The 12,537-nt window shown below is 36.5% G+C and overlaps 2 protein-coding genes across 5 annotated transcripts; one reads left to right on the forward strand and one right to left on the reverse strand.

Moving 5' to 3' along the window:
• The first annotated feature begins 6,784 nt into the window (after positions 1-6,784).
• On the forward strand, positions 6,785-11,248 carry LOC105692852 (transmembrane protein 216-like). Of its 3 annotated transcripts, none has more exons than XM_048656695.1 (2): positions 6,785-7,291; positions 11,114-11,248. In XM_048656695.1, the coding sequence occupies exons 1-2, from the start codon at positions 7,042-7,044 to the stop codon at positions 11,155-11,157; spliced, it is 294 nt and encodes a 97-aa protein (XP_048512652.1). In that variant the 5' UTR covers positions 6,785-7,041; the 3' UTR covers positions 11,158-11,248. The 3 variants fall into 3 exon arrangements, with proteins under 3 accessions (XP_048512652.1, XP_048512647.1, XP_048512655.1); XM_048656690.1 differs by lacking the exon at positions 11,114-11,248 and adding an exon at positions 9,481-9,683 and having other exon boundaries at positions 6,785-7,621; XM_048656698.1 differs by lacking the exon at positions 11,114-11,248 and adding an exon at positions 9,481-9,683.
• Positions 7,340-12,207, reverse strand: LOC105692851 (adenosine 3'-phospho 5'-phosphosulfate transporter 1). 2 transcript variants are annotated; one of them, XM_048656647.1, is made up of 10 exons: positions 11,711-12,207; positions 11,546-11,638; positions 11,132-11,358; positions 10,848-11,056; positions 10,495-10,719; positions 10,261-10,411; positions 9,787-9,998; positions 9,498-9,623; positions 9,054-9,261; positions 7,340-7,477 (listed from the first exon to the last, which is right to left on the reverse strand). In XM_048656647.1, exons 2-9 carry the CDS (start codon positions 11,575-11,577, stop codon positions 9,094-9,096), a joined length of 1,350 nt encoding a protein of 449 aa, XP_048512604.1. In that variant the 5' UTR covers positions 11,578-11,638; positions 11,711-12,207; the 3' UTR covers positions 7,340-7,477; positions 9,054-9,093. The 2 variants fall into 2 exon arrangements, with proteins under 2 accessions (XP_048512604.1, XP_012267765.1); XM_012412342.3 differs by lacking the exon at positions 7,340-7,477 and having other exon boundaries at positions 8,606-9,261; positions 11,711-11,874; positions 12,026-12,207.
• Positions 12,208-12,537: the final 330 nt, after the last annotated feature.

Below are 12,537 nucleotides of genomic sequence, written 5' to 3' on the forward strand. Positions count from 1 at the left end.
TCAATGTTACAGTGACTATTTAACGACATCATTTCTACCGATCGTAACGCTTTCTGTTTCATACATGCACGTGTATAGTAGATAAGAAACAACTATAGACACGCGCCCAGCATTGAAATCACCGAAAGAACGTACTTTTTAAATCACCCTACTGTATGAGTATGGAATACGTGCTCAAACTATCATAATAATAATAACTATAATGATAATAACATTAATAAGTAAGTCCACAGACGCTAAAATTATTAATGGGTCTTATATCAAATTGACTTCTCGTCGTTAATTATGAGTAATAATCATTTCTGGGAAGGTTTCTTCTCGCGGATTATTTAGCATAGCCTTATACAAACATAGATACACACGTCTCGCAAAAATTCAATCCAATGGTCCACAAACAGCGAAGCATTCTATTAATTTTCTGACGAATTTAAGAAAAGACTTTTTCAAATTTATAAACCCCGGTGTACAATATACGACGACTGTTGCGGACGTGAGAGGTAGTCATCGATCGGTGAAAAAAGTGATAATGTAAGAGAATGACAAAAAAAACAAAAATTGTTCGGTTATGAAAAAACAGTTTACCGGTTCGTTAGCCTCTCTGGCAAGTCATGCTTACTAAATATGCTACATATTCACGTACGCACGAATACTGTTTCAAAAATTGACGACATGACGGCTATACTGGTTCTACCGATCATCACATTTATGCTATCTGTTATACCGTAATATCGTTCGAGCTGTGATCAGAAGAATAATTTCGCAATATTTATAGCATGAGCACATTGATAATATTTCATAGGTATACCTATAGGTATATTAAAATGTAATACCATACATGATATAAGCGGTATATCATTCGAAAACGAGTAGCAAGGGGGCCAAATCCAATTTCAAGGTTCATTTATCGAATCCTCTACAAAGGTTGTTGTACAGGCTCTCCTTTAATAATTGTAAAACAGAAAAGCACCTCAAGTTATCGTGAAATTCAAAATACTTGATCCAGCAATATACGATCACGATATTCAAATCTAGTAGATGAAACTATCCACGTTGATTGTCCGTAGTCTTCAACCATGTATACTCTACGGAGGGTTATTTTGTGAGTAATTTTTCTCGCCGGTCTCTTCGGACGAAAGTGATTGGTTCTTGGAAATTAACGGTCCGTACTCTCAGGCGTGGGTAAAATGATGGAATACGGGAACGTGGGCGTGAAGTGAAGGTAATGATCGAGTCGTGACTCAGGGAGGATAAGTAAGGGTGAGGACGAAAACTCCAAGAGACTGAATCCCATCAGGGTGGCAGTGAACGAAGGACGGAAAAACAGCGTCTGAGAGTCCACTAAATACAATATTGCGTAGGGGATAAAAGAAGTTACATACATATAGTAAGAGAGTATAACGAGTCATAAAAAAGGGAAGATTGTAGGGGTATACGATTACGCTGTGTTTTATATCGTATGTGGTGTATAGTATCATATAGTATCTTTATTTATAAATTATATTATGCATGTACAGAAAAAGACTCACTCCATTGTTTGAATAGTCGTATACACCAATGGACGCTGAATCACCTGATCACTGATATTGTGTATGAAAAATTATGAGCACAGAATCATGAAAAAACATTGATCGAGGAGTCGATGATAGGAACAAGTTTATAAACGTGCTCTACTCGCGGAACTTTATTTATTTAATTAAGCAAAAGCGTGACTATTCGCTGAAATCATTGGTGATTTCGTGATTTGTGTATTCCTTATCGATGTATAACAATAATAGACGTGATCTCTAACATATCATAAAATTTTATCTTCAATGCCACGAACCAACTATACAAAGATCGGTTCAGAAAATAATTACGAAATGATTGACACAATTTTTCATTTTAATTAACGTGCAACTGGAGTGGAATAATCGAACTCAATTCCGATAGATACATGAAATCGAATCAGTCTCTGAATTATCAAAAACTGTGCGTACTGTATGATGCACGATTGATATTTTTTCGACGACCTATTATTTTTGTGCCCTTGTTAAAAAGTTGAAAGTCAATAATCAGAAACGCTTATGGCATGCAATTCAAATTATAGGTCATGCGCAACAGTTTTTATACGGCGCAATAAGTCAATAATTCTCTATAATTTTTACCCATACTTCCACATTTCTCTACATTTCGCTCAAAAAATATTGCCGGCAAAATGAAAAGTTGAACACATTTCTGTGTTTTGTTCAGTCGCTGATGTCAATGCAAATAGGATGATAAGTTTAGTTAATTATACGTTGGGTTTGGCTGTCAAATAGCTAGGATTCCGGATGGCTAACCGTTAGTCAAACAAACAGGATCCACTTCAAGAAGAGAAAGATGGGAGAATCGCCCGTGTATTATACTTACTGGGCAGACTGAATGGTCTTACCAATTGTAAGAGGAAGCTGACCACCTCGAAGGTCGTAGAGCGATTAAGTCTGCATTATGTGCAGAGCGGTACCCACCGAGTCTAGACAGCCGTTTGTTTTCCATTCCCTCTCGTTTCTCCTCTTTATTCCTTGTTCTCATCCCCCTTGCCTCGTTGTCCTAAATCTAGAGTAGGTTCGGTACCGCTTACAATTAATCGAATAATCAGATGAATGATACGACGCACAATTTCATACTATAGCTGTAAGAAACCTAATATTTATACCAGACCATTCCATGGACTACAACGGGTATTTATTAACCCTTCCTGGTCACACTTCCAAATTTTATCACTCTGGTCAGTGGTCACAATGGGTCAAATAGCCCCAGCCGGTTTTTCAATGGAGCCATGCACCGTATGAAAACCAGCCCTCCGGTTGAGACCAGATAATCATCAAATAAACCTTTAGCGTCGTGAAATATTTTACAAATGGTGTTATACGCAAGTAATCAAATGACAATGTGGTTCAAGTAAAAAAAGTAATGTGGTAAAGCCATCGAGTACTGAAAATGAACATTGTTATTAGAAATTATCACCATTTTCTGAATCTCTAAGATTTAGCGATCAAAGATAGGGGTGTGAAATTCTGTCCAAAAATTGGACTAAACGTATATATCGGGGAAGATATATGAGATAAATATTCTGAAATGATAAATTTTCATTAGGTCGGGAATCAGAGATCACAGTTGTTGCAGGAGACTATAAAACGAGTTCTTTGTTGATCTGCAATAAGAAATTGAATAAATTATTCTATGTTGAAGTAATAACACGTTCGACTATTGTAATGACAGGTTTGATTTAAAAAAAAAAAAACAGAGAGAAAAGATCTTGGCAAATTTTGTCAGGGTCTGCGTTTATCGGTAGTTTACGTTATTGAGATTTTGTTGTCCAACGTCATCGTCATCCCCTTATGAATTTTTACTGATGCAAAACAACTGGAATGACATCAGTCCCACAGAATTCTGGATCTAGACAAAATATGCTGCTGCGCGTACTCTCCGTTTGCCAACTACCTGAAAAGCTATTTGTGTTATCCCATAATTTTTCCGGAAGTAAATGGCTGCAAGGTATCGATTGGCATTCCGATATTACCGTTAGATTGGGCCGAGAATTCGTTGGCGGATGACGCAATGGAGAGCCCCAGGGAGGCTCAACCAAGACCCTCGGCAACAGGCAACGGTATTATGAGAAATTATACATCCAAAGCGAAGATCGCGACAATATAATTATAATGATTCAAAAAGGTTCGCGCTTGGCTAAAATTATACACCTTCGGTAAACCGATATACTCACTCGGGATCATTTTTTGTATTCATTACAAGCGAAAAAAATAAAAATTAGAAAATAGAGAATAGAGAATGAAATGCAGTAGACATAAAACTCTAATAATTAAATCCAAAATGCGTGCGACGTAACTTTTTATACGCGTCGACTAAGATACTTGACGTAGTAGGCGAGGCTTTCCATAGATATCTTGAAGTCTCTGAAAGTAATAGGCAACGATTTGGTGTGGATAGCCGATCGACCAGTCTATGCCTAGTAGGTAATTAGGTAGATCTCATCTGAACGCTTCTTGAATCTCTGATTTACCCCGACTGCAGACTCTATAGGCTGGTAGGTATAGCCACGACTGAAACTCGTCCTTAAACTAGACGACATAGGTAAAGATATGCATAGACAGAGCTCATCTTAATCGTTTTACTTTTCTGATAAGTATGTTCCTCTCTCCTGCTGGTTGCACACTACGGTCTTCGAACTCGTTACATAACGAACTTGACTCGAGATTCACAACATCCCTTCCCACTCCACTTTGACCCATCCGTCGTTACTTTATATCCTCTTCGTTTCTCTCCTCTTGACTCTACAGCCTATCGAACGCTCTGAGATGGGGCTTGCTTACTTCGGTTTGGCGTTGCTTATGTAACTTCTCCAAGAGGGAAAGGAAAGGAATGCTATAGTAATATAATATATATTATTGTGTGTATCCATGTACAACACTATAGGCGTACTTTCTTACGTACGTACATCAAATTGCATTACGATGCTTCTCAATATTGTCAGAGTCGGAAAAGATCTCGCAGATTTCTCACAGACCCTATAATATATCCATATTGCATGCTGGCCGTGAAGATCATAACGATGAGCAAAAAAATTAGTAATAAGAAAAATCAGACTAAAAATAAAAAATCTTGCATGCCAGATGTACTAAACCGTTATCGCTGACCACCATATGAGTAATTATTATGCAGTTAGATCATCAGAGGAAACATGATATGCTTTTACTCAAGCAACCAAAAAAAAATCACGGTACGGTCTTCTTCGGTACTAAACTTCGTACATAGATATTCCTATACATATGTATAATATTAATACGTTATTATTGCAATAATATACTGGATAGAATATCAAGCGAGATATTTGCGCTGCTCAATCGCCATATCTCATCCGTATCTTTGCGAACTAGGAAGTAACCTTGAACGAGTGCTTTCCAATCTATCGAACGCTGTTCTACAGAACATTATACAATGTGTAATTTTTACGCTATCTAGAGTCAAGAATCTCCAAATCTCCGATCACAGCAATGAAAATACTACAAAGACCCGTCAAATTGTCAGTTTTTTCTAGTTTTCGGGTCCTTCGTCGGAACTCATTTTTCCTGGTCGTTCAACATTGGACACGATCCTTTATCGATGAGCACTCTCTTAAGCGATGCATCTACTTGTTATACATTCAACATAGCTCGAACATCGGTCATGTAAATTCGCACTTGTTACATAAAATTATGCAGCCTGTTGCGACTAAACCTGTCGATCATTTCCACGCGCGGGAATATAAGCTGCGAAGTGATTGTGTTCGAGTTTCAATCAATTGCGTATAAATATCGAAATTCACAGTACCGATAAAATTTATATCAAATTGCATGTCAACCAGATTCTCACATTGAAACGACCTATTGCAGTAAAAATACTGCACGGATCAATGACCTTCGTGCATGCGAAGTCAAACTTTCAGGGATCGGTATATATAACCGGTCATACCGGACCAACGACAGTAAGCATGTCGCACTCTAGGCGCTCCGGGGAACGTTGAGATCATTTTCCAACATTTGGCCATTAGGTGGCAATCATTTTACAGAAGAAAACGGGAATTAGTTCCGATTTCTATCTGTGCACTAACATCAGCGGAATTGTGGATTGTCAGCCTGCCGATGCTGTAAGAGCGATAATCTACGCATGCAGGCAGTTTTTACGAGGTCGAAAGCCTAGAATTCCCAAGAACTTCCATTTGCAGATAATAGGAACACACCACCCATTATGCATAATGAGAATTCGAAGTGGGAAAAATCGGCTGCTTCCACGTAATCGCAGTAAACGAATTCTTCTGGAGATTATTGATCTTTTTTTGACCCCTTGCATGATCTCTTACAAGTTCTTGTGGCACTTTATGCATTGAAGGCAGCAGCAAGCTTTCGTTACGATGCGGCGATGGAGTTAAATGGTCAAAGATGGACAGAATTCAAATTGTAATAGAAATCAAGAATTACGATCGATCGATTCTTTCGTAATCTTCATATTCCCTTGAATATCGCAGGCAAATCATTGTAATTCACGTAGTTTAGCTGAGGTAAGACCACACGAGATCCTAGGTTATTATACTAAACGCCAGCTGCGTTTTACTAAGAATTTTTTATTATACGCGACACAAGAGCAACGGTCTTAAGAATTAGTGTTTGCCAAGGTCAGACACGCATTGTCGAAACCATAAGCTACAAAAAACAAAATTGGATCCTCTATACATCTAGGTATGTAAGATGATATTATCGACGGTGGGAGGCCGTTATGAGAATTCACCGAAATCAACGGTGTCAAATACACCACGCCTCGTATTTTCTTTTCTTTATTTGAAATTTTTTCATTCGTTTTTTATTTCCTTTTGTTTATTTTATCATTATCATTATTTTTCGTACATCTTTTCTTACTGCGCTTAATATTATATGGGCAAACATGTTTGAATATTTTAACTATGGGAACAAATTGGGTGTTTTCCACATAACGCTCTCGGTGATTCGTACCTAAAATGCAATTAATTCTTCTACAATTTCTACTTCTATCATAAATTATTCTTCAAACTCATATCGCTAACCAACTTCTATCATCACCGTCATACATAATCGTTTAGCAAGCTATTTGAATTTCAAATTGACGAGAATCGATATGTTGAACACTGTCAACAACAAAGGTCAATAATGGTTCTCGCCTAATCGATTAATTCAACAAATATTGCATGCATGGTGAGTAAAATCTACCAAAGAGAGCGCATCTATCAGCTGAACAATGTGAACAATATGCCCGATTTCCACTCTATCCAAGTCTAAGACAATTAGCCCATGACTTTTTAATTGTGTGTAGTAACTTACGTCTAACATACATATGTTATTCGAGCTGGATATTTGTTAAAAATAGATAGTGTACGAAGTTGACTTATTGTACCGAAACGGGGTGATGTTTGATAAATAAAAGGAAGCCACTGATATCAAAACCATTTGACGCCGACTATTTAAATGTGAAGAAGAACAAACATAAACTATAAGAATGCCGGCTGTAGTGAACTCGTCTTTAACCTATGAAATACTGATGTATTTGAATTCATTTTATTTCGGCATGTTTGCTGTTTGCGAATTGGGAATGAGCGTTTTCAAAGCTGTCAAACTACCCACTCCTGGAGCTGGTATTTTACTGGGAGAATTTTCATTGTTACTTTTTCTGATCATAACGGAAGGTGGTCGAATTTATCTTGGAAGAAAAGGAAACTTGACGGAACGAGGACTGCCAATGTTGCTGGGTATTCTGCTCACTATCCCTAGTGCCCTGGCAACTCTTTATTTCCTCATATGGCAGAACTATGCTCTCCGCCTCGAACTTATCCTTTGTAGTATTCAGTTGGTCCTGCACGCCACCGAAGTGATCATATCCATCTTGTGCCTCGTAGCCATTTACAGACCTCCCTCTACAGAAGAATGATTCTAACCTAAGAAAAATCATGCACGTTAGTTTCATACTCATCCATGTCATGGTAGTCAAGCATAAATGTGCCTTTTTGTCAGATACGAAACTAGTTCATTTAGAAGTACCCAATGAAGCATATCATATTATTTTCATTTGTACAGTTAACGTAAGGAAAAACCAGATTATTTTATTGTCAAATCTCATGCCACATGATCAAAAGTTAAATATGATCTGCTGATTGTGCATGAAAAGCAATAGCTGTGTTAGGAACCTTTTGTTTGTAAGTGACTTGTTGAAGGACTTGCTTTGAATCTAATCACATTATGTTAATTATTAGTAACTAAAGGGTCCCCAAAATGCATATTTTTTATTGAAATGCGTTCACTGCGTGATGTGCCAGTACCACGAATTAAACATTATTTTAGTTAATCATTAAAAACTGGGTGAATGTTGAATTCCAATTGCTACATCTTACTTAGGTGGTGTATAGAGAAAGTCTAACATTGTTGCCCTTATCGCAACTACTCATCAGTATTTTGTCAACTTTGAAACAATATTTTTTGAGTATTTATTAGCATAAGACACTCTATAGTTTCTCTTTAAATTTCAATACCAAATACTATGTAATAGCATGCAACTAGATTATTTTTCGCACAATAAAACACTGGCATACCATATTGCCACAGTGCATAGGTTTTGATTTACTAGTCATAATCAGGCATTTAATTTTGGGCCAACATTATATCTCAGCCTGAATTGCCTTAATCGCTGGCCACTCAATGATATTAAAGACTAAAATTAGACAGATTTTATATTTATTTATTTGTAATTAAATAATTATTTTTCTTATTTGATATAAACAAATATGTACGTACAAAATGTTTCGGCTTAATAAGGACATGTTTAATGAAATTTTTGAAACGTTTAAGTTGAATAAATGATTCAATAATTCCAATATCTCGTCACTCTTATCCTTCCATGCACTACAGCAATCAATTTAATGATCATTTGACTAATTTTATTCAGATTTTAGATGGTATTGATTCTATGAGAAAGTGAGACAAATGAAAGACGAGAAATGTTAGGCTGGAATATGAGTACAGCAAACCTTATGAAAGATTCGATCAGTAACACCAATTAGCAAAAGAAATCCATAAAATATGATTTATTTCAGTCACAATGCATAAATAACAAGAAAACGGGCTGTTTGATGACATATCATTAATTCTTTGGAAGTAAAACAGAACGACTTCATTTCATCTGTATCAACACTAAATTAGGTAACTCGGTGTATTATCAGTATAATTTTTCAACTGGATATTTCTTCGAACAAATTGATGAAAAAGTCCACAAGGTCAAATAAATCGTACAACAGAGGCCTGGGATAATACAGAATACTATTGCCAATCTACAAGTTCCCATGGTTAAAACATTTATAAAAAATATCCATTTGTCATATTCTACAATCGTTATAATGCACAACCGCAAACTTGACTTGATTTCTGGTACGTCACAACCGATTATTGAGAGATTCGTTCACTACACTGCTCACATAGTTTGTTCATTCATTTCTTTATAATGTACACATACATACGTACCAATGTAAATTCATTCGATACCGTAAACACATTCCGAAGCTTAGATGTTCACATTAGACAACTGTGCCTTCCTCCTCTTAATCATGCGAATTCGATGGTTGCAATATATACGTAGGAATATTGCACCAAATACCAACAGTATGCCAAGCACACCAAGGATTGTTATGTGATGATGATACATCAAACAGGATAACAATATTGACAGGCCCTAGGATCGAATAAAAAATAACATTTACCTATGAATAAATAAAAAATAAAATAGTTTGGATGTTTGGATATAAAATAATTAAGCAAAAACTCCATTGCAACATTCATGAGTTTTAAATTCCTATCTTTGCTGCAAATTTAACTTGATCTTTTGAACACCAGGAATGTTCATAGATTCACGTCTATGAATAAATGCTATCAACACTATTCTATTTTTCAGAATAAATGCAATCGTACCTGACGAAATGTCATGATGATGACGAACGTTACAGCTCCAAACTTGGAAATTGTAAAGAAAATATACAACTGCCCAGTTGCTGAACATATTGAAATAAGCAGACAGTCAATTATGAAGTGAGGGTACTAGAACAAACGAAATGTCCATCAGCCACAAAAAAAAAACAATAAAAATGATGTATGAAAGCAGGAAGAGGTCCTTGACTGATTCTGATAAAATTTATCTACTTTCTTGAAAACTTCTTGTATGATTCATTACATGATAAAATTAGGAACCATGAAATATTACCTTCACCATGAACTCCAGGGAAATACTAAAACTAGACTGCTGCAAGAGAGATGTTGCCGTCAGCATGCATGAAAACATGTTCACCGCGCACATCATTTGAACACTTGTCACGCTATATTCATTGAAAAGGGCATTTTGCCAGTTACTGGTAAAACTATCTAGTACCATGTATCCGCCTAAGAGGACAATTCCAGAGGCTGTCGTTGCTCCATCTATAACAAAATTTCGATAAAATTCATGTACCACTGTAGTAAAGTATTTTAATTTAGTACATACATCTATAGAATTAAAAATCTTATTAGCACAATATTACTAATCCACGTCAGGCAACCAAAGAACTGAACCAAATATTATACCTGTTTTCTGGCAACAGCTAAAATAAAAAGATGATTTTTCATCCCTAATAACATGCATCTTACAATTCAAACCATACACATAATATCTGCTACTGCATATGTATGGCGAACAACTTACCAGAGTGTTGTTCTCTACTACCAAGCATAAAAAACGTCATTCCAATCGATATCAATATGGCGGTTACATACTCATAATATTCATATTTCGAACGGGAAATAATTTTCCCCATAATCATAACAGGGATGATTTTAGAAGCTTTGGCCAACACCTAGAACACGATTTGCTCTTTAATATAGCACAATGTTTACATGGTATTATCCATACATGTATAAGATAAAAAGTACGATATACCTGTGTTGGAAAGCTGACATACATCAGAGCTTCGTATTGAAACCAACTACTCAGTATATTAGATAATGAGCAGAAAGTATATTTATACCAAGGTGTTGTATGACGAGGTTGACGTTTAAGGAGTAAATAAAATCCAGACATTAGAAATGCTAGAATGCGATTGATGAACACTAGAAATTGGGAGTTCCTGAAGTGACCCGTATTTCCTTCCGCATCGGTGTACTCCTTAAAATTTCATTCGTTTTAACTACATCATAGTATATCTTCCACAATTCATGAGCATGATCACTAATGATCATTATGCGAGATAGAATCTTACGGTTTTACCATTTAGGATGTCACCACATTAGTACCTGTGTCATGATTTTCTCTTGTAAATAACCCCATGTTAAATAACTTATTTGTAATCCTAGAAAACAATAAAGCAGAAGCGCTGCTTCCTGCATATATGTACGTTGAATAGTGCCACTACTAGGTGCAGGAAAACTGGGAGAATCCAGTAAGCCACCATCTCCTTGTCCAACAAAACATTTGTGAACTAACTTATGTATGCATCCATTACCTAAGTGTAAGATGTAAAAATTTAAATTCAGATTTAAAACTGAGATTTGATTTTCAGGTCTACAAAGCTACCTACCATTTCTTTGTAGATATTTGCTATGACGAACATATTTGTATATCAGGCAACCTGGGAACAAAATAGTTGCATAGCCTAAAGAATTTATACAGAGTCTTATGACCCATGCATATTCGTGTGGAGTATTGTCAACTATATCACCGACTCCCCTGTTATCATCTTTCATAGAGGAATTCACAAGGCGGTCTATCCCCCATAATGCACTTCCTGAGATCAGTATTAAAATACTAGAACCCAAAACAGGTAGTAATCAATAAATTGTTGACAAAAAATTTAAAAGCAATTCACCTAATCGTTATTTTTGTAATTGAAATGTTGACAGATTCATTGACTGATTGCACACTGAATATGATCACTGGATGAATGCCAACGTCAAATGAGATTCTGTAATTGCCACCATGAATAATTACTTACCATATTATTAGTTCCCCTGAATAGGATCCCATTGTTTGAAATATCGTTCCGATGTGTTATGCGAGTAAGCTGTTTGGAACGATAGCCCATAACCTATGACCGTTTAAATTTTATAAGTAAAGTCGAGGAAAAATTGTTTACAATTTTTTATCAACACATACGTACACGTGCACAAATGTAGGCATACATTGGCATTGAATACGACGTTATTATGATTTTTTATCCATTATAAAGTAAATAAACTTATGCCACGTGGATAGTTTCCGACTTCTACTCTCAGTTCCTCAGCCGAATGGTTACACATTTATTTTCTTGGTTTACAATAGTCACTGGGGGACAAAGGTTCCAGCTTATAAGTCGGTGGTTATATTACGATGCGGTTCATATCATAGACGAGATCTCATACGTCTGTGGTTCATATACCAATGGTTCAGTGGTTCAGACCATTTTCAGACTAGAGACCCTTTGCCCTTTACTTACTGATAGCGTTGACTGAAGATTGGTATCTCCAGTCAACGGCCAACGCTGATAGCGCCTTCACTAGTTCAGTTCAGACTGGTTCCGACCCACTGACCTTAGTTCAGACCATGGTCATGGTTCAGACTAGATAAAGTTCGGACTATTTGAACCGCGTCTGCGCCGTACGACTTTTTTCGGCCAATGCAAAGGTATAAAATACCAACGTTGACTGAAGATTGGTAATCATCTGTCACCGATGTACCAATCATCAGTCGACGATACTAGCAAATTCCTCACCACTGCAACCACTGAATCAAGCTCTGAACCACAGTGGTCTGTGCACCGATGAGCACTGAGGATACAAGTGGATCAGTGCTGTGTGCCTGGGCATTTGTAGTTGTATACGTACACCAATACGTACACTATCTATGCTATAACATATCATACTGCATAGTAATAACCTTAGAGCATGTAGACAGTAATAACAGTGGTGTAGCAATAATAACATATCGTTGAGTAACCAAATATTTAAT

Source organism: Athalia rosae, chromosome 1 (genome assembly GCF_917208135.1).
Source record: "Athalia rosae chromosome 1, iyAthRosa1.1, whole genome shotgun sequence".
In the NCBI taxonomy this organism is placed as follows: domain Eukaryota; kingdom Metazoa; phylum Arthropoda; class Insecta; order Hymenoptera; family Athaliidae; genus Athalia; species Athalia rosae.

What these genes read in the sequence shown, in the direction of transcription:
- LOC105692852 (XM_048656690.1), top strand. Translation starts at nt 7,042, where the DNA reads ATGCCGGCTGTAGTGAACTCGTCTTTAACCTATGAAATACTGATGTAT.
- LOC105692851 (XM_048656647.1), bottom strand. Translation starts at nt 11,577, where the DNA reads ATGGGATCCTATTCAGGGGAACTAATAATATG. An exon ending in CCCTGGAGTTCATGGTGAAG is followed by an intron (nt 9,624 to 9,786) that starts GTAATATTTCAT and finishes CGTTTGTTCTAG; the next exon opens with TACCCTCACTTCATAATTGA. An exon ending in TCATCATGACATTTCGTCAG is followed by an intron (nt 9,262 to 9,497) that starts GTACGATTGCAT and finishes ATTCGATCCTAG; the next exon opens with GGCCTGTCAATATTGTTATC.